Below are 23,561 nucleotides of genomic sequence, written 5' to 3'. Positions count from 1 at the left end.
AAAGCTCGCAACATGGATTTTGTGCATTTTGTATTGCAACATGTATTTTGTGCATTTCCAATGGAGCATGGAAAGCTTGCAACATGGATTTTGTGCATTTGAGCTGGCCAAAAACGGTATCCACTGTTATGTGGGTTTTGTTGTTCGAGTAAGGATCTAAATCCTCCCTTGTCTTGTCCTTACATTGAGGAAGACCTTCTTCATACATGTTGCAATACAAATGTATGTTGCAATACAAAATACATGTTGCAATACAAAATGCATGCTGCGAGCTTTCGGAGCTCCACTTGAAATGTACAAAAACACGTTGAAATACAAAAATGTATATTGGAAAGCTCCAGTCTCGGTGAATGTTGGCTAAACCAAAGGGGCCGTTGGTGGCCACAGTGTTCAAGGGTTGTGTGCAAGAGTTTTGGGGGGGGGCTGTCCTGTCCTCATCCACTTTTCCTCATCCACCGCATTAAGGTCTAGCAATGCTGCATGTGAGAAAACCCAAACTATAAAATGTTCTCCTTGCTTGCAAGATGGGTGATGCATTTTTATGCTGTGTGTCGGATGAACGTTGGCATTTCTGAGAGGGATTTTTGCTCAGATCAGGTAAAATGGCTTCGCTTATCCACAATCGCCGCTGCCTCAAGGCATGGGCTTTTGGAAACCATCCGTGTTGAACGATTTGTTTGTCTCTTTCGGAGCCGTCATCCTGTCTTTATGCTCGCCGCACATTTTGGCTTTGCTTCCCTAAGGAGAAAGGTTGTCATTTTGTGCAGAAATGTTTGTGAGTGAATTGGGAAGACTTAAGTTACGGCAAAACCACTTCTGATTATTCCTTGCCTAAGAAAACCCTGTGAAAAAAAATCATGGGGTCGCCATAAATCGAGGGGCGACTCAAAGGCGCATGCACACAAACAGTGGTTTTTCCACCCAAACAACATAGGTTATACTTAGGTTATCTATGGGCTGAATAGTGGAAAATAGAGCATATCAGCCTAAAAGAAGAGCTGGACGCAAAGCAATAAACTACCCCAGTAAACAGCTTCTACGGAGTCCAGATTCAAATGTCAGAAAATGCCGGCTATGTTTTTACAAAATGCTAATTTAATACCTGTATTTGCAGTCCGTGGGCGAACTTTGGTTATGATTTAAGTCCTAAGCCGATAGAATCAAACACGCTGATAAACTCTAGTTCGGCAGTTTCACGTTCGAGTCTCACTTTCTGAAGCAAGAAGCAAGAAACCAGTCACACAGATTTATCCCTTTCAATTCCTTACCATCCGTCTTTGGTAGCCCTCCGAAAGGGGTTTGCAAAACGGTTAGGAAGTAATGAAGCAACGTTTTGTGTAAAGAATATGTTTGTTTTAATTCAAGCGTAGGTTTAAAACCCAAGGCTCTGCCATTTTAACAACATGCAGCTTGGAAGAATTAAGTCAGGGGCCACTCCAAATATAAAAAGGAGGTCATGCGCTCAAATTTGGGAGAGGTTTATGGACTGTGAGAACAATTTAAATGGTCCTAAATTGGCAAAGATCATTCATTTTAGAGAGAGAAAAAAATCAAATGCAATGTGCTTTCAATTCGGTTGTGCTTTTAATGCAATGTTTGGTGTATTTTTCATACGCACTTTTGCAAAAACAGATTAATCTTGCGGTGAGCCACTTGGTCCCCAAATTCAGATTATAACGTCTGGTGGTTCACCTTTATTGTGCATGAATTTCTTTCTAACCTTTGGTTGCATTCATTGTTTTTTAAGATCCCCGAGATAGTGGCAAATCATCCTTTCATGCCGTTATAAATAATTGCAAGTTTTCTCCTTGCTGTGAGAGAGAATGAATATTCCTTTGTAATATTCTGCCCACATTGAGCATCCCAAAGTTGTTGTGGACGGAGAAGGTCTTAATCTGCGCTATAGGATTAATGCAGTTTGACGTTGCTTTAACTGCTTCGGCTCCTTGCTATGGGATTTATAGTAGTTTGTTGGCGCACCAGAGTTCTCTGATAGTAGGATATGTAGTTTTGCAAGCGATTTGACCAGATTTTCGAACTGCAAAGGAGGACACGGCGCCGCAAAATTTGGGACATTTCCAGGACAATGGAGGACATTGCCGAATGAAAGCTAAAAAAGATACGCATACAAAAGTAAATCCGTGCTGCTTTGGCACGCTCAAAATGGAGGACATTTTGATACTATCCCTAGACAGAAGGTTGAAATGTAGGACAATGTAGGAAAAGGAGGACATCCAGCCACTCTGTCTAATGGGGAAGGCTAAACAACTTGCAAACCTACATATCCCCAAATTGTTAAAGCGGTGTCAAAAGGCATTATTTTTGCAGTGCAGATGAAACGTTCATGTTGCTCTTGCTCTGCAGAAGCAATTTTCTGCGGATTGAGCGGAGGTCAAACGGCACAGGAGCACATTGGGCCGACGCATATGGTCAGTTGGCAACCGTGCTTGTTGAAAATGGGATGCAGGATGATTCTGGGAAGCATTTCTTGATTGAAATACCAGCAGCCCAGCCTCGCAGGCAAGATCGACGAGAGTCAAGGCAAAGAAGCATCCGGCCGAACGGTGGAAGGCAGTTTCCTTAGATCTGTATCTGGCTCAGCTAGTTGCCATACAGCCTCGGCTTTAGCAATTATCCCATTAAGCGAGAGTTATTTTGGTGAGTTAAGTCCTCCGTTTCAGAGATTGCAGCTGGAGAAGGAGAGAGAAAGAACGAACGGATTGCTGATCAACGAAAGTCTGTGTTTGGAGATCTCTTGTCTCTGAATTAAATCATTCGGAGACATTTCTCGCCATTTGAACCACCCTCCTGGGCTCAAATTTGGTCCAAGAGGGTCTTCTTCCATGTTCATTTTTGATCTTCCCCAACTTTCTGGGGTTTGGGAATGACAACTCCCATTCTCCCCAGTTGCGGTCCAACCGTTGCCTATTTCATCCTATGCTTTACTCTCCCTCTAGATTTTCGGATGGATGATTCCATTTCTTTGCCTCTGACCAAGCAAATGGTTAGTTTTTCACATGATATTATCACAGAACCACCGAGTTGGAAGGGGGTCCCAAAAGGCCATCAAATCCAACCAAATCCAATTCTTTTGTCTTGAATTTCTAGACTCATACATGAGTATGTACAGTGTTTGTTGCGCTAGCCGTGCATTTTTCTTTCGGGGAAGGGTCTAGGATTGTGCCGATCTTCATTCATCACCAGCAAAGCGGGTGAAAAGGGGGTGGTTTCATGCACTGTTTCTTTTCGGCTTGTTTCATGTGGGCAAAAGTGTTAACGAATAATTCGCCCATCCTCTCTTTCTGCCCCCGTTTGCTGTGAGAATGGAAAGGAAAGGCAGCGCCAACTTGGGGGGCTGAACTGGAGCCGAGAAACACACATTTTCATCTCGGATGCTATTTTTGATGCTGCGATGTGGTCTGGGTTTTTCTTTTTTTGGTGTGCATACATTGTTGTTGTTGTTGTATTTTCAAACAGGTGCGACTTTGCAAAGCAAGAAAAGAGGAGAGACCGAATACGGCTCAGGTCCAAACCATTGCTCCATCCACACTGCGGAAATAATCCAGTTTGACACCGCTTATGGCTCAGTGCTACGTATTCCTGGGTATTGTCATCTTGCAACGCATTTAGTCTTCTCTATTGCAAAGCTTGGGTGCCGCAATAAACTGAAAACCCCAGTTTTGGGCCACGGTGGTTAAAGCAGTGCCAAACTGGATTATTTCTGGAGTGCAGGTGCAGCCCTCGAATCCCAATTTTGGTGCAAGGTAATACTAATAAAGATGGTGGTGGTGATGTTTGGTGCTGTATCAGATTTAGACGTTTTTGGCAATCGCCGCAGAAGAAAACAATCTTTCCTCTGTACTTTGAATACTTCAGAATGGGAAGTTCTGACTCCAACATGAAAACTTAGAATACTATAACAACATATCAGTTTATAATTATAATAATAACAATAGGATTTATTTATATGCCACCCAATTTTACATCCTCTCCGTCTATGTAACCTGTTGATTCGCAGGGAGCTGGTGAAGCACCTTCTGCTACCATTTTACTAAGGTAAATTTCCTTTTACTAAATAATATCCATTTTGCTATTTATGAAGGAGTTGGACCATAGGAAAACAAAGGAGCTGGGATGAAACGTTTGGGCATCTCAACTCCTGGTTGTGGGTCCAAGCTGGCTGGCATCTTCGATGTCAGTGGGGCAGAGAATCCGCTCCGGGCTTTAGTCCGATCTTCAGCACTGTTATCCCAGGGTCTGAACTCCATTGCACTCAACAGGTTTACTTGGATAAAGCTGAAGTTCAAACTGAAACCCAGACCGGATTCATTTTTTAACCCAATGCACAGTCCCATTCCTAGACAGAACGAAACAGCGATTTGCCCCCATCGCCCCTCTTCTGTCTCCCCATTAACTATTGGGATATTCATGCACCCAGAGGCCTCTAATTGTGCTTCCCTTCTTGCAAAAAACAAGCTCAATTTGAACCCTATGTGCTCAGCCTAAGAGCGAATCCGCCCCTCACTGTTTTGCAGAAGCGAGCCAGGTGGGTTTTTATCTCAAAAGCCGCCATCTCTCGCATCAGGGACCCGCGCCTTTTTTGTGACCCAGGATGCCACAGCCGGGGGGGCATGAAATAGGCCCCTTCTCCACCGCCATCGTCTCCATTTCCCCCCAAAAAAAGATGTTATATATGGCAGGTGGGAGCCTTCGCCGATGCAGATGCACCCTTCTTGGCTTTTATTAGCGCATACTTTTGCAAGGGGCGGTTGCTTTTCCTGTTCAGGTTTCCTGGAAGTTAAGAGGCTGGATTTTGCAAAAGGGGCGACAACTTTCTTTCTCTTGCTGTGCACCTCTGCCATACGTCTTCTCACCCTGAGACCCCATTCGGAAAAGGGATGTGGGGTGAAACCAAGCTGTCAACTCGGGGGAAAGAATTAAAGCTTTTAACTCAAGTTGGGGGAAGCTGTGAAGAAGCATGGATAGTAGGAAACCAAGGAGCAACAACAAGGGTTTCTTTTCCGTGCTTTGGGGCAGCTTTGCCGCGCTTCTTGGGCTGCATCCACACCACAAAAATAATCCACATTGGCACTGCCTCAGCTGCCATGGGTCGACGCTATGGCGTTCTGGGAGCTATAGTTTTGTGAGACATTTAGCTTTCTCTGCAGAGAGCTCTTGTGCCGCAACAAGGTACCATGCCCAGAATTTCATAGCATTGAACCGTGGCGGTTAAAAGGGTGTCAACCTGGATTGTTTTTGCAGTGCAGATGCAGTATAGATCTTTTAGTTCAGATCAAGCATACGATTAATAGCGTCCCACTGGAAAGCTGGCATTCTTCCATGCCAGACTACTGGTACTTTCTTCGGTCTTGTTCCCATCTACAGATAAATCAGTGTGTGATCCAAATCAATGAATCGATTCGACAGTGGAGTGTGGTTTCCACTACGTTTGCCCCGATTGCATTTTCCCCTATAAAATAACCCACTGGTGGTCCACACTCATGCATGAATTGATTCAAAATGGACCCGCTCCAGCCGGCCGAAGGGCAAATTTAAATTGATTCCGATTCACACTTGCACAGAATCGGTTTATTGAAAAAGACACTAAAAAATTCAGCGTCACAAAACGAGCTGCCATTGCCTCCCTCTGAGGTTGAGAGAGTATGACCCACCGAAGGTCACCCTGTGGGTTTACATGGCCAAGCCAGGTCTCGAACCCTGGTTCCCAGAGTCATAGTCTAGCACTCAAACCACTATATCACACCCACTTTCCTGGTTAATAGTTACTAGGCCTGAATCTGTGCCCTTGTTACTCATTTATGGGTCATTTACTTATTGTTACCCAGTCTACACATGTGCCTTGCCATCTACTCTCTGGCGTTGCCCATTGGAGAAAGGCTGCCATTCAAGATGGCGGGATGCCCGTCTCAAAAGGGTCACGGTGTCATCTCCAAAATGGCGGAGTGCCAACCCAAAGATGGCAGGGGTGCTCCTGGCTTTGCCACAAGCATGGCGCCTCGAGACACGGGTGCCACATTTCTCTCGCCTTTTGACTTCGAAGCGGGACAGCCTGACTTGCGCAAAAACTTGCGCAAAAACAAAAACCCGCCTCTCTTGTTGGTCTTTTTTCCACTGACGTCAACTATGTTTCCTTTGATGGGATGGAAGCCCCTTAGATGGGAATTATGTGATTTGGGGTTTCCCCCCCTGTTTCCCAGATGCATGGGTTTGCAAAATATATATGTGTGCAGAGAAAAAGGATGCATATGTACGTATGCGTGTATATATATATGTGTGTGTGCGTATATATGCATACATGCATATGTTTTCTCTGCACACATATATATTTTGCAAACCTGTGCAGCCAGGAAATGGGAGGAAAAACAAAATCACATATAGATATAGATATATGTGCATGCATGCATACTTTTTCTCGGCACGATCCAGTGGCACGCACCCAAGGCCTTGGTGACTTGCCATCAGGAGGATGGATTTACTGGCATCTCCTTTGCTTAAAAAGTGAGAGCGCTTATTACCGGCAGCAGTTCCTTTGAGGTGGACGGCTTTGACTAATTTTAAGCCTGACTCAACCTCCCCTCTTCCCTTCTCAATACCTACGCAGCTTCTGAGGTTGGGAAGAGAAGTCATTGGTCTCTGTGGTTAGTTGCTTTCTTCCTCTTCTTCCCCTTCATCTTCTTCTTCTTTCCTTTTTCCATTTATTAATTTGACGTGCCCCATAGTGAACGGGAGGAAAATAGCTATCAAGGCGTGATTTCAATGACTTCCGGCGAGATCAGCGTGCGGTTTGTCCAGATCTTATCCTTGCAATAGCCGTGCATGTTGTTGGGTTGCCAGAGTCACAGCTGGAGAGGGCTCCTCTTCTTTTAATGCTGGGGTCGATAAACTGCAGCCCGCAGTTAGAGATCTCCAATAGAGAATTCCAAGTCCTCTAACAAACTACAAACCATAACCGATCAAATTGGTGTGAAACCATTCTCCAGTTTTATCCAACACTTCTATCTGTTACGGTTCCATCCTACAGAATCCTAGGATTTGTCGTTGGGTGAGGAATTTGGCATTCTCTGTTGGAGAACAGATAAACAGATAACAGGTAAAAGTGGTATGAAATGGTTCTCTGATAGAGATGTCCAAGTCCCTTTCCAAACTACGAATCTTATGATCCTGTAGGATGGAACCATTCTCCAATAGAGAATTCCAAGTCCCTTTCAAAACTACAAATCCTGGGATACTGTAGGGTGGAACCATAACAGATAAAAGTGGTATGAAATGGTTCTCCAATAGAGAATCCTTAGTCCCTTTCCAAACTACAAATCCTAGGATTCTGCAAGATGGAACCATACCAGATAAAAGCGGAATGAAAGCATTACAACTGTAGTGCAGATCTAACCAATGGACTGGAGAACCAACAGCATGTCCTCCAACTATCCTTTGTCAAGGACAATCCCGACGAATCCTCTGTCATCCCACTTTCTCAGCTGCTTTTAAAATGTCCCGGTTTCTCTCTCCTCCTCCCACTTTCCCACTTTGTCCTCAGATTTACATCGCTTGCTGCAAACTGAATTCAAAGAGCAAAAGGAGTTTTCATCCATTGAACTCAGCCGCGGAGAAAGGAGAGGAAGGGGGCAAACCATGTCCTTCGCAGGAAGCTTGAGCAAAAGCAAACTGCTGCAGCCTCTCCTGGCTTCTCTGTCCTTTTGCCATCTTGACCACAATATGATGCTACTTGGCCATACATGCCCCAATTTTCATCTGTGAAACATTGTGGGACATGCAACAGCTTGGTGGTTTGTGCCTTCGCATCCCACTTGTTGTCTGTTTGACAACTGTGGATGCTGGGTTACGGAGCACTTTGGCCTTCCATTTCATGCCATGGGAAAGATGGGTTTGGTAGGTTTTCTTGCTATTCTACGTTTCTTTGGGGCTTCTTTCTTCCTCTGCCTCCTCCTCCTCCTCCTTTCCCCAGCCACCTGTCGAAGTATGACACAGCCCCCTCTCATTTCACCTCCTTTCTTGTGGTTTCTTGCACTCGAGACGCTGGCTCAGCACCATGGATTCTCCTCCATCAAGGCAGAGCTGTTAGCTGTTTCTAACAACAAAAAAGAGATGAAGAAGGGGTGACGGTGTGTGTGATCGAAGCAGCCGCTTCTGGTAATAATGGCAGCGCCAACGCTCCCTTTGACACAGATTGCAACGGTTATTCATCTGGCTCTCTGCACATGCCCTGCATGCTCTTGTTCAGCAAGCACTTAAATATGCCCACCACCCCATAGATCTTCTTTGGCACCTTGCCTCTATCCCTCCCTCCTGATCTGGGCAGAGGATTTATTAGGGATGATCTAAGAAGGCAGCATTATGTGGCTCACCATGTGACGGTAATCAGCTCTTGCAAGAGGATGGATAGAGAGAAGAAGAAGAAAGGGAACACATTTTGTTGGAGCAGGACTTCTCCGTATGCAAGCTTAAACTAAGACCATCCCACTTCAGGACTTTATCATTTCATCTCTTTAGGGGGAATCCAAATGAAATGATGATAGTTTTGGTGGGTTTTTTGGGCTATGTGACCATGTTCTAGAAGAGTTTATTCCTGACATTTCTCTGGCATCTGTGGTTGGCATCTTCGGAGAATTCTCTGAAGGATGCCAGCCACAGATGCTGGCGAAACGTCAAAAATAAACTCTTCCAGAACATGCCCACAGAGCCCGAAAAACCCACAAAAGACTATGGATGCTGGCCATGCAAGCCTTCGACTTCACACTGGAAATGATGATAGTTTACACAAACTGTGCCAGAAAGCATACTGATATTTCCACATTTACATTACCATTTCCTTTGCATATTATTATTAGACATGGATTAGACATGGCTTGTTGTCGTTGTTGTTGTTGTTGTTGTTGTTGTTGAGTGCCCTCAAGTCATTTCTGACTTAGGTTGACCCATTGAAAGAGAACATTTCAATGGTTCATAGTTGGTTGTCGTGTGCCGTCAAGTCATTTCTGACTTATGGCAACCCTAAGACGAACGTATCGTGGGGTTTTCTTGACAAGGTTTGTTCAGAGGAGGTTTGCCATTGTCTTCCCCTGAAGCTGAGAGAGTGTGACTTACCCATCCAGGGGGTTTTCATGGCATACGGAGGGTCCGAACTCTGGTCTTCCAGGGTCTTAGTCCACTGCTCAAACCAACATTTCCAAAGCATTGGAGACTGGGCCGCTGGGAAGTCCACAGTGGTTATAGGGTGCCTTGAAAACAGGCAACTGGAGAGACCCCAAAAGGTCCTGCCACAACTGCTTGGCCCTAGACACCTCTTGGCCAGGAGTGTGCCTTGAAAACCCCTTCGGTCATGGCAATGCCAGGCTCCAAAGTTACATTTTTGGAGTCATGTTCAGTCGCCCATGACCATGAACATGAACCCCCGACGGTTACACTATTGTAAACCGGGTTTACGATATTGCAACTGCCAAACACGATGCCAACAAAAGTTAATAGGTTTTTCAAAGTGATGTAGATGGCCCACCGTTCGCCCCAAATATCTCTCCCCAAACTTGCCTGTTTTAATTTGTATTTACAAAGTTGGTATTTTAGTTAAAGTAAGAGATCAGGGGATATGTAATTTTTAGTTGTGTACATGTTATGTATTTGTTTGTGTAATTTCTTGCAACCCGCCTTGATCCTTTTGGAAAGGCTGGATATAAATAAAATCTATTATTATTATTATTGGAGTGGATCACAGTTGTGTATATTCCGGTTGGGGTTTAGACAGGTAGCAAGGGAACGGTGCTCTGCACTTGCTCAGAGGCACTGTGGCTGAAATGCCTCTTGGCTCTAGCTTGCCAGGGTTTTGGCGTTCCCCGTTCTTTGACGGCTGATAGTGGAGAATGAGAGAGAGAAAGAACAAGTGAGAGAAAGAGAGAGAGGTGCGTGAATGACCTCTCGTGGACCAAACTCTGCATTGCATCCAATTCTTTTCTGCAGAGAAAGGAGCCAAGACACATCAGCCTCTTTGGTTTTGCTGTGGCCTTCCTTCTGGCGCATTTGCACCCACAGGGCACCTCCGTTGACTTTAGGGATACCGTTGTTTCATTCTCGCATGCCAGAACAAATAATCCCAAACGTTTTCGTGAGCAAGATTTCATGCAGGTTTTGATGATTTTTCGTAGACTGGAACTTTTTTTCCTGAAAATTCAGCTGGTGCCAAAAAATAGTGTTTGAAGATTGTGCAGAATCCCTTGCAGTTTTTGTGGAGTGTTGGCATTATTTGGAACAAAACAAGCAAAGATTTGCACCCGTAACTGAGAAGGCAAGAGTTGGAAAATGCCGTAGGTTTTAAAAGACGAATGTGGCGATCAAAATTAATAATTCTGTCGCATAGTCTTAGCCAAAGCAATTTAAACAGAGAGTTCTCTCCCTTTTTTTAATGTGCACCTGCTTTTCTCTTCTTCCTCTTCCTTTTCTCCTTCCTTCCAGCCCAAATAGAGGTGATCCCTTGCAAGATCTGCGGAGACAAGTCCTCTGGGATCCACTATGGGGTGATCACTTGCGAAGGGTGCAAGGTGAGTCAAAGATCTCCATGAATCCCTTAGTCTTAGTTCCCCAACGTTGGTCCTCTAGGTCATTTTGGACTTCATCTCCCAGAAATCCAAGCTGTTCCAACAGTCAGGAATTATGGGAGCTGCGGTCCACAACATCTGGAGGACATGACTTTTGGAACCACCGCCTAAATCCCACTCTGGGTTTCATCTTAGTGGTAACTACATAGGGATGCATGAGCATGTAAGATATGCATGTAAGACATGCATCTGAAGAAGTGGGCTCAAGTCTAGGAAAGCTCATGCTCTCAACGTCTGTCATTCAGTGAGTCTCAAAGCTACTGCAAGATCCCTTTGCAGACTGATTTTCCAGACTAACGCAGCTAAATCTTTGATTTCTAGAGATTGTAGACATTGATAGATAGAGGAATGAGCTTATCAGCCATTCCCATATAACAATATTCTTATGTCCATTCCCATCCCAGTAAGTTGACTGTAAGAGGTATACGCTGGGACGGCTACCTTTTAAAAAGTGACATTGAAAGCCCCGAGCCCCTCTCCAAAAGCTATTAGTAATGGGTCTTTTTTGGGGGGGACGCAGGTAAGTGAAACCATGTGTACCGGTCCCGCAGATACAGTAGTTGTAGCATACTGCAAAGTACCAGATATATTTATTTTGGCACTTCTTGATCAGCAAAACCAAGCGCTTCCTGACTTGGAGGAGGGCCCTCTTACAAGACCATTTGGCTACATTTGGTCTGCTGGCTTCCAGGTTGTTTAGAGCCTTCTTTTACATTGTGCATGTGTGTGTAAACTCACACTCACTCTCTATCTATCTATCTTATTTCACTTTTTTCTTTTCTACTCCCATCTTTTTGCTCCAGGGTTTCTTTCGGCGCAGCCAGCAAGGGAACGTGACCTATTCTTGCACCCGGCAGCAGAACTGCCAAATCGACCGCACCAGCCGCAACCGTTGCCAGCACTGCCGTTTGCAGAAATGCCTCAGCCTTGGCATGTCCCGGGACGGTAAGGATGCACTTGGGGAGCATTTCTTCCTCCTCTTCTTTTTAAAGGAAACTCTCATACCCTCAGCTACCTTCTCTTACACTAAAGGTGCCCAGGCATCCTATTTTGTGCAGGCCATTCTGTTTCTGGGGTCCTGGATTCTAGTCCTGATGTGGGACACCCCAGAAATGCCAAAGGTTCATCTGCTGGGATTGTGCCACTGTGCATGGTGCCACTCTTCCTTCTCTCCATCCAGCCGCAATAACGTCAAGCTGCAAAGTAAAGTTCCCATCTCACAATGTTTGATGTGCTGTTGTGAGATTTGCCTTCTTATTCCAACATTTGCCTCACTCATCCCATGTTGCTTTGCAAAAACACATGGCACTCGTACCTTAAACATACACATGCACAACATACACACAACACACAAGGCACACTAGCGTTGTAATTTTCCCCAGGCTTCTTCTTGAAAGAACCCACAAGTCATTTTAGCCATTTTCTTGCCATTATAAGGAAGTCTTCAATAACCACGCCACTTTCGGAAGCGCAAAATTCGCAATTCGGGCTTTTTTCTGCACAAAATTCGCAAGTGACCGTTTTTACGGGAAGCAGCATTTTCTGCACAGAAAACCATTACTAAGTCGTATTCCTAAAATCAAGGCAGAATGTAAGCAAATAGGAAAAATAATAATTGTATCTCCAAAATTGGGATGTATTAGCGATTTCAGGGCGGGTGGCGGAGATGAAGAAACTTGCTGTGCTAGGACAACATATTGATGAATATTCACATACAGTATGCCTGTGCCATACGTGGGCGCATTATACACGGCTTTCAGCTTACACTGAAGCTGCGCAGCAAAATAATGAATGGTGTGCATGCCTGTGGTGCGCACGCTCTGCCACGCCGCGAGCACGAGCCCCATTATATTCAATGGGGCTCAAGCATACGCATTTTTCGCCTTATGCAGGGGGTCCGGAACGGATCCCCCACGTAAGGCAAGGCTCCACTGTATTGCTGTATAGGAATTGAAAGCACTTTTTAACCCACTTTTAATGAGCCTTGAAGCATATTTGGTCTGTTTGTGTCCCCATCCATCTGCCAGGAATGATCGGTCATGTATGGTTCTCTCCGCAGCCGTCAAATTCGGCCGGATGTCCAAGAAGCAACGGGACAGTCTCCATGCTGAAGTTCAGAAGCAGCTTCAGCAACAGCAACAAGGAGGAGAGGCTTCGGGCTACTCCTTAGGCGTGGCCAACGGTCAACTTAAGTTGGCCCCTTCTCCGGACCTTTTGGAGTCCTCCGCCTGTTCTACGGCCCTCTTGAACGGTCAATCCCGCCTCAGCCAGTCCCCGGATGAAGCGCCCCCCTTGGCTTACTCCAACGGACTCCACAAAGCCCAGAGTCTTCTGGGAGAAGAGCTTCGGACCCCTTTCACCAAGGGGTACAACCCTGAGCGCATCAAAATGGAGGGCAGGGGAAGCATCTACTATGCCCTGGAGGCCCAGACGTCGCCTGAGCTCTTGCGTCCGGACATCACCGGGGTGAAGCGGCCCACGGGGAACGAGGTTGGCGGAGAGACCCTCGACTTCTACACCACCCCCAGCTTCACCAGCCTCTTGCAGTCACCCAATTCCTCCCTGACAGAGATTGGTGAGTAGAGGCATAGGAGTAAATTTTGGAGGGTTAAGCCACACGGAAAGACAGGGCCCATCTCACCCCGCTCTCCGTGCCCCTTATAGCCCTCTAGGAAGCCATACTCTTGTACGGGGGGGCCTTCTGCATTCACTGGGGTTAGAGGTGCATGATCCCCGTGAAAGTAAAAACAACTACAAATAGAAAAAACAATTTTTTAAATGTGAGAGAACATATCTCTTGGATTCTCCAGGTCCTCCAGCACAACTCTGCAGCTAACATCATGTCCGAAGTTGATCACAGAATTGCACTGGAGGGCCTACAAATGCATAGAGAACTATTTTCTCTAGGAATCTCTAGGTCCTCCAGTGTGACTTGATGGTCAACTTCTGGCAGAGTCATGTTGAAGGACCTAGAGATTCCTAGACAGAACACATCAATCAAATCCATGAACAATCAAATCCACAAAAGTCATATCCACAGTTGACCCTCCGTATCTACGAGTTCTTTATTCAGAGATTCAACCATCCAAGGCTTGAAAATATCTTAAAATATATATATCAATTCCAAAAAAGTAAACCTTGATGTTGCCATTTTTATATAAGGGACATCTTTTTACTACGCTGTTGTATCTAACAGGACTTGGGCATCCATAGATTTTGGTATCCAATGCGGGTCCTGGAACCAAAACCCAACATAATCCCTGAATAAAGAACTTGTAGATATGGAAGGCCAACTGTGGAAATGACTTTTGCGGATTTGATCATTCATGGAGTTCAATGATCAAATCCGCAAAAGAAGTCCTCCAGCATGGCTCTGCCAGAAGTTGACCATCGAGTCACACCTAGAGATTCCTGTTACTGCGCTATGGCCTCTTTCCGATGAATGTTGCTTGTGATCCTCCCCAGTTGTGTTGCACGGAGAGGCAGATATAAATAAACGCCGTTGTTGTTATCTTGTGTGACTTCCGAGTTCCGATCCCAACCCGTTTGCTCCTCACTTTCCACAGAGCATCTCACACAAAACGTTCTCAAGTCCTATCGGGAGACCTGCCAGCTGCGCTTGGAGGACCTCCAGCTTCTGAGATTGGAGACGTTCACCAGGGAGGAAGTTGGGAGCTACCAGAAAAAGGTGAGGAGGTTTCCTTGGCGGGACTCTGTATGCCTTCCAGAGGTCATTCCACATCTACACAAAGGTTCCCTTGTTGTGGTCATCTATGGAAACCCGTGTCCTAGGTGGTCCATATTGCTAAGGACAAGGCAAATAGATCACCAGAGACAGAGCCTTCTTCACGTTGGCACCCTTTCACAGAACTACATTTCCAGAATATTACTAACCAGCGCCATCAAAACTTGGGGCTAGTCTACATAATAATAATAATAATAATAATAATAATAATTTTTTATTTATAGCCCACTTCACTCAAATGATTAAGATACTACATGATTAATATACTCCCCATTCCAGATGAATAGACTGTGATCCAGCCATGTGAAATTTGCAGGAGTTCAGGGTTTTGGGAAGGGATTGAAAAACGCCTTAAACTCCACATAAAAAGTCTTTTCAGTTTTTACTAGACTATCCACAGAAATGTAAATTTATCACATGTTTGACTGCGCATTCACTTTGCATGGATTTGGATGGTTGAGCATTTTCGGTAGAGGGAAGGTGAATAGATGTGAACAAATGCAAATTGGCGCAAGAAAGTGAAGACAGTTAACCATCAATGCATGTGTGCAAACATCGGCAGCGATGTGCATAATACACTTATGTGTTGGCTAGCCCTTGGACAATTTTTCCTTTTTCTTCCACGAATCAAATGATATTTTGAGTTGTTTCAGAGACAGCGGTTCAGGCTCAGTGGTGTTAACATTCAGTTGTAAGCAATATCTGCTTATAATTCCCGGAGTATCGTTTTGACATTCATGTTTTCTTTGCTGCCTTCATCTCAGAGTCAAAAAGTGGCATTAAAAAATTAAATTTTAAATGCAAACCATAAATAAATGAAAGGGGAGATAGCAATATCGATTGCACTTATGCACTCAGGAAGAGCGGGATTCCTCAACATGTAATAGTGGCTCAATAATCCATAACAGTTGCGGAATTTGCATTTTCTTGGTGCAGAATTACTACTACTACTACTAATAATAATAATAATTTATTTTTACTCCTCCTCTCCGTCAGGATCGAGGCGGCTTACAACAAAAGTCTGTACAATACAAAAATAATACAATACAAAAACAAAAATGTGAGTTACTTAATGAGTTCTGAGTATGGTTTCTTCGTTTTTCTTCCCTTCCTATCCGAATATTCAAAATGTCCAGTTTCTCCCCGTCGTGCCATAATACCCAAACTACTAATGATAAATAATAAGCTCTTGTTTCCTCCATCTTAAGCCTTAGCAGCGCGCTCCATCTGTCTTAAAGCCTTAAACAGAAACGCTGTGTTTCTTTGGCTTTTAAAACATTCCTTCCCTGCCAGCTTTGGTGAATTTCCAAAATCAAATAGTCCAGTAGCCAGTTGGACTATATAGATGTGCAAGGCTGGTCTTTTTTTTTTCCCCTCCCTATATCTGCCGACGCAGGTTTAAAATGTGAATTTATGGAATCTCAAAGCATTATGTATTTCCTCCTTTTACAAAAAAGGAAATTAGCAAAATTGGACGGTTTGTCGCAGGGAAGGGGGAAGGGAATTGAATTGGATCTGGAGCCACCGCACGCCGAAAACCCATTAACTAATGAGAAACGCCTCTCTTGTGTTTTGCCTCCGAAATTGCCGAGCGGTGACTCAGATGGGAGAGCAAAGCATTAATTCATTTCTCCGGCTTTGAAAACATTGGGATGAATTGCTTTGGAGGAAAATGTTCCCAGTTCCAATTTGGGGGTACATTGCTGATTTAAAAAGAAAAGGGGGAAATAAAGCAACAGATTGGCGCAACGGCATCAGGATTTTGGTGCGGTCATTGTCCAGTTTGGCTTTACAGTTCCAGCCCTTGACCATCTATCCTCAAAATCCCTCTCTCGATCTGGGACTTGGGCCCTCAGAAATGCTCACTTTCCTGGACTGTGTTGGGCTGTATCTGCACTGCAGAAATAATCCAGTTTGATACAGCTATCGTGGAGCTTTCTTGGCACATTTCTTCAGAGTGAGGTTGCCCTTGCCTTCCTCTGAGGCTGAGAGAGTGTGACTTGCCCAAGGTCCCCCAATGGGTTTTATGGCCAAGCTCAAATTCAAACCCCGGACTCCGGAGTTGTAATCCAATGCTGAAATCACTACACCGCCTGAGTCAACACATCTTAATGTCCTCCTTCCCTTCTGTCTTTCTCTCCACCAGTCCATGGAAGAGATGTGGGAACGCTGTGCCTGCCGCATCACAGAAGCCATCCAGTATGTGGTGGAGTTTGCCAAGCGCATGGCCGGTTTCATGGACCTGTGCCAAAATGATCAGATCGTGCTACTCAAAGCAGGTGAGCCCTTTGCGTATGGAAATGTGCCACGCATGAGTGGTAGTCATCGTATGACCGTCCAGATGGCATTTGACTCCCAGCCTCCCTTGGAACTGGGCTTCTCAAACTTTGGTCCTCTGGATGTTTTGGACTTCAGCTTACAAAATTGCTGACAGTTGGCCAAGCTGGCTGGGGCTTTTGGGTGTTGATGTGCAAAGCGCCAGGAGGACCAAAGTTTAGGATCCGCTGCCCTAGAGCGAGGGGAAGCAACCATGGAAAGCTAGAGGGATACATTGGTCCCAGAGTGAGGCATGATGTATTTTGCATGTTTTATAGTGTTTTTAACTTGGACTGTTTTAGATTTGTAAGCCACCTTGAGTCCCTAAACTGGGAGGAAGGCAGGTTATAAATCGTCGTCGTCGACGACGTTGTTGACGTCATCGTCATCATCATCATCTAATTGCAGTCCAACAAAGGCCTCACAATTTACCATTCTTGCAATAGTGCGTGCCATCTTAGGTCTTTAGCTCAGGCAGCAAAATATCTTAGGCGGGTCTTAGCAAATGGAGAGGGTGACTTTCCTTGCAATAAACTGGGGTTTTAACCTTTCTTTCTTTCTTTCTTTCTTTCTTTCTTTCCTCTCCCAGGTGCCATGGAAGTGGTTTTGGTGAGGATGTGTCGTGCCTTCAATCCCGAGGACCGGACCGTCTTCTTTGAGGGGAAATACGCTGGACCGGAACTCTTCAAATCCCTCGGTACGAGAACCGATGTTCAGGGCAGGCTCGAGATATTTTTGTCCCCAGAGGCCAGGAGTACAGTGGCTGACCACCCCATGCCACACAGGGAAGCCAGACGGACTGGCAGTTGCATTGAGCTCCAACACTGGCAACAAAGGCATTGTGTCCTTTGCCACTTCTGACCGTGCCAGTCTAGCTTGACCTAACCATCCAACCTCTGCCACCCCACAACATCTGCTACCTGAAGCAGGCACTTCCTTCTGCCTTGCAGAAAAGCTGGCAGGGGATCCATTCCAGAACCCCCCCCCCCCTCACGCATAAAGCAAATACCGCATATGTTCGAGCCCCATCGAAAACAATAGAGCTCATGCATGAGGCACGCCATGAGCACACACACCATTGCCTCTTCCATCACGCGGCTTTCAGCATAATCTGAAAGCCGTGTATAGTGGGCCCACATATGACACAGGCACACTGTATAAGGGACACCATTTTACTTTGTTGTTGCATGCCGTCAAGTCGTTTCCGACTTATGGCAACCCTAAGGTGAACCTATCACAGGTTTTTCTGGGACTGAGAGTGTGTGACTCAGTGGGTTTCCATGGCTGAGCGAGGAATGAAGCCTTGATCTCCAGGGTGGGAGTCCAATGCTCAAAGCACTACACTGTTGTCTATCAGGGGACTTGGACATCCATACATTTTGGTATCCATGGGGGTCCTGGGACCAAACCCCAGTGGATACCAAGGGGCTCCTGTAGTTTCATGTTTTTCAACTTGTTGTGACCCTATTGTAGGGTTTTCTTGGCAAAAAGTATTCCACGTGAGTTTGCCATGGGCTCCTTCTGAGGATGAGAGAGTGTGACTTGCCCAAGATCATCCAATGGGTTTCCATGATCAAGTGTTTCCATGGTCATCTTTCAGAGTCCTAGTCCAATCACTATGTCATGTTTGTTCCCTCCCGATGCTGGTCATCTCTTTTTGTTGTTGACTTGGAGAGGTCATTCCTTCGTTTACCATTGTCTTTTTTATTCCCCTAAGGCTGCAACGAACTCATCAGCTCCATCTTCGACTTCGCCCACAGTCTGTGTTCCCTTCACTTCTCCGAGAACGAAATCGCCCTCTTCACCGCATTAGTACTTATCAACTCAAGTAAGGAGGGGACATTTACGATAGAGCTGGGTTCAAAACTTGGTGAGGAGGAAAGTGTCTTTGGATTGCTATGGAGCCATATCTGGGGCTTGCAGATGTGCTAAATCTAAACATGTGCAGGAAAGTGGCTGCCAGGTTTATTTCAGAGGTGCAAAAGTGCAAACTCTGGGCCTTTGCCCAAAGTAACTCAGGATTCAAACCCAGAACTTGGGTTCCTGATCACCATTCAAACCACTGCATCACATTATCTGTCCAGTTTGTTTACTGGATCTGGCAGAATAACTAGCAATAGGTCTGCCGGGTTGTGTTTCACAGCTTTTGAACCATCAATGGTGGGGTGAGAGACAGAAAGCGTTTAGCAGATTGTGACAGTCTCCTTTCGGTCCCTTTTGTCGTCATCCCCTTGCAGATCGGCCCTGGTTGCAGGAGAAAAGCAAAGTGGAGCGGCTGCAGAACAACCTGGAACTGGCCTTCAAGCACATGTTACGGAAGAACCACCGGGAAGCCATCTTGGCTAAGGTGAGCCACAGACAGGGACTACTTTGCAGGAGATGAACGGGAAAAGGAGGGGAAAGCTGCAAAGCAGGACAATCTGGGGTTGCCAAAGTGAAAAATGTAAAATTGTGCACCTTTCATGGTTGCATAGAAGAGGGGATTTCAGCAGACTTCTGGAAGTGTAAATATCCCAGGGTTGCAAAGGGGCAAAATGAGTGCATTGACCCCTGAATTGAAATCTTGCCCTCCTATGAAATTTTCTTGCAGTCCCCAAATGTCTACCATTGCACAGAATGAGACAACGAAAATCGTTCACACCTAGAAATCAATTCTGTCCCCCCACACACATGCATATACATGAAATGTTCCTTCAGTCCCCAAATGTCTACCACTGCATAGAGAGAAAGACACCAGAAATCATTCACACCGAGGAATGGCCAGTTCACATTCCCTGGATCACTTTGCTTTCAGTGCCTAAATCAGATTTGTAAATGCTCAACTCAAGCTTTAAGTCATTACAATGCTACAAATTTATGGACTGGATGAATAATTCATGGGGGGAGGTCAGAATTGTTATTTGGGATGGGGCAATGCCTTTATTGCTATGCCCATGGATTGCCTCATCTTTTTTTGCAACTATAAGGGGACTATCCCATCTTCCTAAAAATGAGGGCGCTGTACCATCTTCCCAAAAATTGAAGAATTCATTTGAATTCCTTCCCTGCTTTTGCAACAAAACAAAACAAAACACAGGCACAATAGTGTCTTACATGACTCTTTGTGATTCCCACCTCTATCTAATTGTATAGAAATTAAATGCAATTAAAAAAACAATTAAAAATTGTATAGAAACTGTACATTTTCCAATTGTACAGAAATTATAGTCGGCCCTCAGTTTCTGCGGAGGACCAGTTCTGGTTCCCTCTGCAGATAACAAAACCGTGGGTGTTCAAGTTACATTGTCCTCAATGGTGGTACAGCCATTGGAGACAATGACCCTTTTCCATCCCGATTGTCCAAAGCCCGCTTTGCTACTGTCATTGCTGTCGTTGGCAGGGGGCTGCCTCTTCTTCCTCCTCTTGCCACGGCTGCCTCCTCTTCCCCCTGCTGCCATTGCTGCTGTTGCCGCCATTGCTGCCACTTCCTCCTACTGCTCCTCTTCCCCCCTTCCACCATCATACCGTCACCGCCACTTCCTCCTCCTCCTTCCTCCTCCTCCTCTTCCCCACCACCGCCTTTGCTTCTTCCTCCTCTGCCTTTTGGAAACCATGACCTACGAGGAGAGACTTTGGGAGCTGCATATGTTTAGCCTGGAGACGAGACGGTTAAGAAGTGATATGCTAGCCCTGTTTAAGTATTTGAAGAGATGTCACATTGAGGATGGAGATAGCTTGTTTTCTGCCGCTCCAGAGACTAGAACACGGAACAATGGATGCAAGCTATAGGAAAAGAGATTCCAACTGAACATTAGGAGGAATCTGCCGACAGTAATGACACTGTTTGTCAGTGGAAGGCACTCCGTCAGAGAGTAGTGGAGTCCCCTTCTTTGGAGGTCTTTAAACAGAGTCTACACAGCCATCTGTTGGGGATGCTTTGACTGAGAGTTCATACATGGCAGGCGGTTGGACTGGATGGCCCTTGGGGTCTCTTCCAACTCTAGGCTTCTATGATTCCTCTTCCATCCTCCTCCTCCTCCTCCTTTTCCCCGCTGTCGCCACTTCCTCTTCCTCTTCCTTCCTCCTTCCTTCTCCTCTTCCCCGCTTCCGCTGCCACTACCACTACCGCTTCCTCCTCCTCTGCCATCCCCCCATGTGGGCTTGCTGTCCACAGATACTGGAACCCGCGGATGGCAAGTCCGCGGATACGAAGGGCCTGTTGTACATATTCTCTTTCCTTCCATCTCCAAAAGCTACCTCCGAAAGGAAAACTCCGGAACCTCTGCTACCAGCACATGGAGAAGCTGCGTTCCTTCCGTCAGATGTACCCTATCATTGTCCATGCCGTTTTCCCTCCGCTGTACAAAGAGCTCTTCAGTTCAGACTCTGACCCACTCCCAGGAGCAGCGGGGGAATAATCGACGAGGAAGAACACCTCGGCGAGGTGAGGAAGGCGGCATCCAGACGTCTCCTTCTTCCTTTCTCTTCCTTTTTCTCCTCCGGGAACTGACTCCAGAGCGGGAAGGGCGGGAGAATATCAAGACCAAACATAATGAATCCCACCCTTCGCAACGCGAGAAGGAGGAGACAAGCAGAGCAAGGATGCTTGCGGGTATTTTTTCTGTTGCTTTAGACATTAATATTTTTGGTACGCTTCCTCCCTAAATATTAGCCCCATGCATCTCTCTTCCTCCTCCGGGAACCATTGAGTTGAAGGGGGTAAGCAACCGTTTACGACGCGCTTCAGGAACTTGCTCAGACTTTCGCTGCCGTTATAGCATAAAAGTATTAAATTTACAGGAGGGTTATGGTGGATTAAAAAAGTGTTCTTCAAAGGAGGAGACTTCCGCTGCGACGCAGTCTCCTTGGAAAGCGGAAGCCCAACTCGCTGCCCGCAATGCAACAACACTGATGCGGGCGGTGTGGAAAATACCTCATATTTTGCTGTCTAATGGAGATGAGACTCAACCGAGGCTGTTGTTATTATTATTATTTTTCCTTGAAAGAAAGTTTATAAGAAATAATATATATATTGTGGACAAATGTGGTTCTATAAGATAGATCTCTATTTTTTCAGTGTCTGTTTACTTCTGCATCTGATAACGAAGGAGTTGCTATCTATCTATCTATTTGTCTATCTACCTACCTTTTTTCTTTCCTTCCGTTCTTTCGCTCTGTGTCTCTGTACCTACAGATTGATATTTTTGTACTAGATTCTTACAACCAGCAATATTTTTGGAGGGCGGAAAGTCCTCGATCTCGATCTTGTAGCTGCTTTTGCATAAGTTAAGAAAAGAATTAAAACATAGGGTTTCAGTATACATGTTCATGTATCAAATCTCTTGCCATACAAATACCCTTCATCTGAGAGTCCTTCATAGTTTCCTCTGTGACCAGAATGACCCTTGGGACTTGTCCGTGTGAAATTGTTCCCCCCATAGACATACACACATCATACATCTCTTTATCCAAAAGTTAATGCCATTCTGTTGTCATGAATCTTTTAAATTGCAAGCTGCTTTGAGTTCCAATTTTGCAACAAAAAAAGAAGATAATAATGATAAAACAACAACAACAACAACAAAACAACAATGCAGGGCTAACCTTTGAGAAAACTGCCATCAATAGACTCTTGAACAGCAGTGCAACTTCCGTAAGAGAAAGGAGAGGTCAATTTAGACCCCAAACATTTGCTAAAGATAGCCATAAAATTTGCACATGAGTTCCAACTTGAAAACATATGTGCCAACATGTGAGATGGACGCCTTAGGACAGTGATGGACAATGGGGTTTCATTAACAATCTTCATATTTCCCTCCTCCAAAAAAAATCAACTTCCAAAGTAAGATGTTAAGTTTAAAACTGCATTAAAGCAAATGTCACGGTAACATTATCTCTTTGTCTGGTTTGCATGGGAGCGTAACAGATAAAAAGAGAGGTGTCCACTTCAACCCATAGCTTTGACGTGATAAATAGAAAAGCTAGTTTTGAAAATCATTTTTTGAAATCATTTTTATAATGGGGAGGGAGTTTAAGGTGGCCTTTCCTGCACCATCTGTGGATGGAGAGCCAAATATATGAATTTTTATTACAGCCGGCCCTCCACATTTGCTGGGGTCAGAGGACCCAGGACACCTGCGAAAGTGGAAAAAACCACACAAAAATTAAAAAACCATTTTAAAACATACCTAGGCATCTCTAGATCCTCTAGTGTAACTCTATGGTCAACCTCTGCCAGAAGTTGGCCATAGAATTGCACTGGAGAACATCAAAGGTCCTCCAGCATAACTCTATGGTCAACCTCAGCCAGAGGTTGACCATGGAATTGCGTTGAAGGCTCTAGAAAGAGAAGTGCTTTAGAGAAGTGGTATCTCTAGGTCTTCCAACGTAACTCTATGGTCAACCTCTGCCAGAATTGCATTGAAGGACCTAGAAATGCCTAGAGAAGTGTTATCACTAGGATTATCTAGATCTTCCAACGTAACTCTATGGTCAATCTCTTGCAGACGTTGCCCATGGAATTGCATCGAAGGACCTAAGTGTTCTCTCTAGGAATCTCTAGGTCTTCCAGCATAGCTCTATGGTCAACCTCTGATAGACATTGACCATGGAACTGTGTTGAAGGCTCTAGGAATGCCTAGAGAAGTGGAATCTCTAGGTCTTCCAACGTAACTCTATAGTCAACTTCTGCGAGACGTTGACCACAGAATTGCACTGGAGGACCTAGAGAGAACATATCCATCAAAACTGCAGAAGTCAACACTGCAAATGTGGAGGGCCAACCATATATCTGCAAAACAACCCTCATTCTGAATGCATGCTTGAGGAAGGCCTATGGGACAGCTCTGTGGGGTTTCGTCTTCAAACATTGACATTCCCAAACTCTGGTTCCTCCA

At 45.2% G+C, this 23,561-nt stretch overlaps 1 protein-coding gene across 1 annotated transcript in view; it reads left to right on the top strand.

The window, feature by feature from the left end:
- RORC (RAR related orphan receptor C) overlaps window positions 1–22,243 on the top strand; it is a 50,005-nt gene extending 27,762 nt beyond the window's left edge. Inside the window, exons 3-11 of the mRNA XM_089483022.1 lie at window positions 10,483–10,568; window positions 11,429–11,570; window positions 12,685–13,200; window positions 14,192–14,313; window positions 16,517–16,649; window positions 17,276–17,383; window positions 18,404–18,514; window positions 18,924–19,033; window positions 20,919–22,243. Coding sequence (XP_089339148.1) covers window positions 10,483–10,568; window positions 11,429–11,570; window positions 12,685–13,200; window positions 14,192–14,313; window positions 16,517–16,649; window positions 17,276–17,383; window positions 18,404–18,514; window positions 18,924–19,033; window positions 20,919–21,083 — 1,493 coding nt within the window. The 3' untranslated portion in view covers window positions 21,084–22,243. The remainder of the gene's footprint in view (window positions 1–10,482; window positions 10,569–11,428; window positions 11,571–12,684; window positions 13,201–14,191; window positions 14,314–16,516; window positions 16,650–17,275; window positions 17,384–18,403; window positions 18,515–18,923; window positions 19,034–20,918) is intronic.
- Window positions 22,244–23,561: the final 1,318 nt, after the last annotated feature.

Source organism: Sceloporus occidentalis, unplaced genomic scaffold (genome assembly GCF_023333645.1).
Source record: "Sceloporus occidentalis isolate IW3139 unplaced genomic scaffold, rSceOcc1.0.p SCAF_20, whole genome shotgun sequence".
Taxonomy (NCBI): Eukaryota; Metazoa; Chordata; class Lepidosauria; order Squamata; family Phrynosomatidae; genus Sceloporus; species Sceloporus occidentalis.
This window is presented reverse-complemented; position numbering and strand designations above follow the sequence as displayed.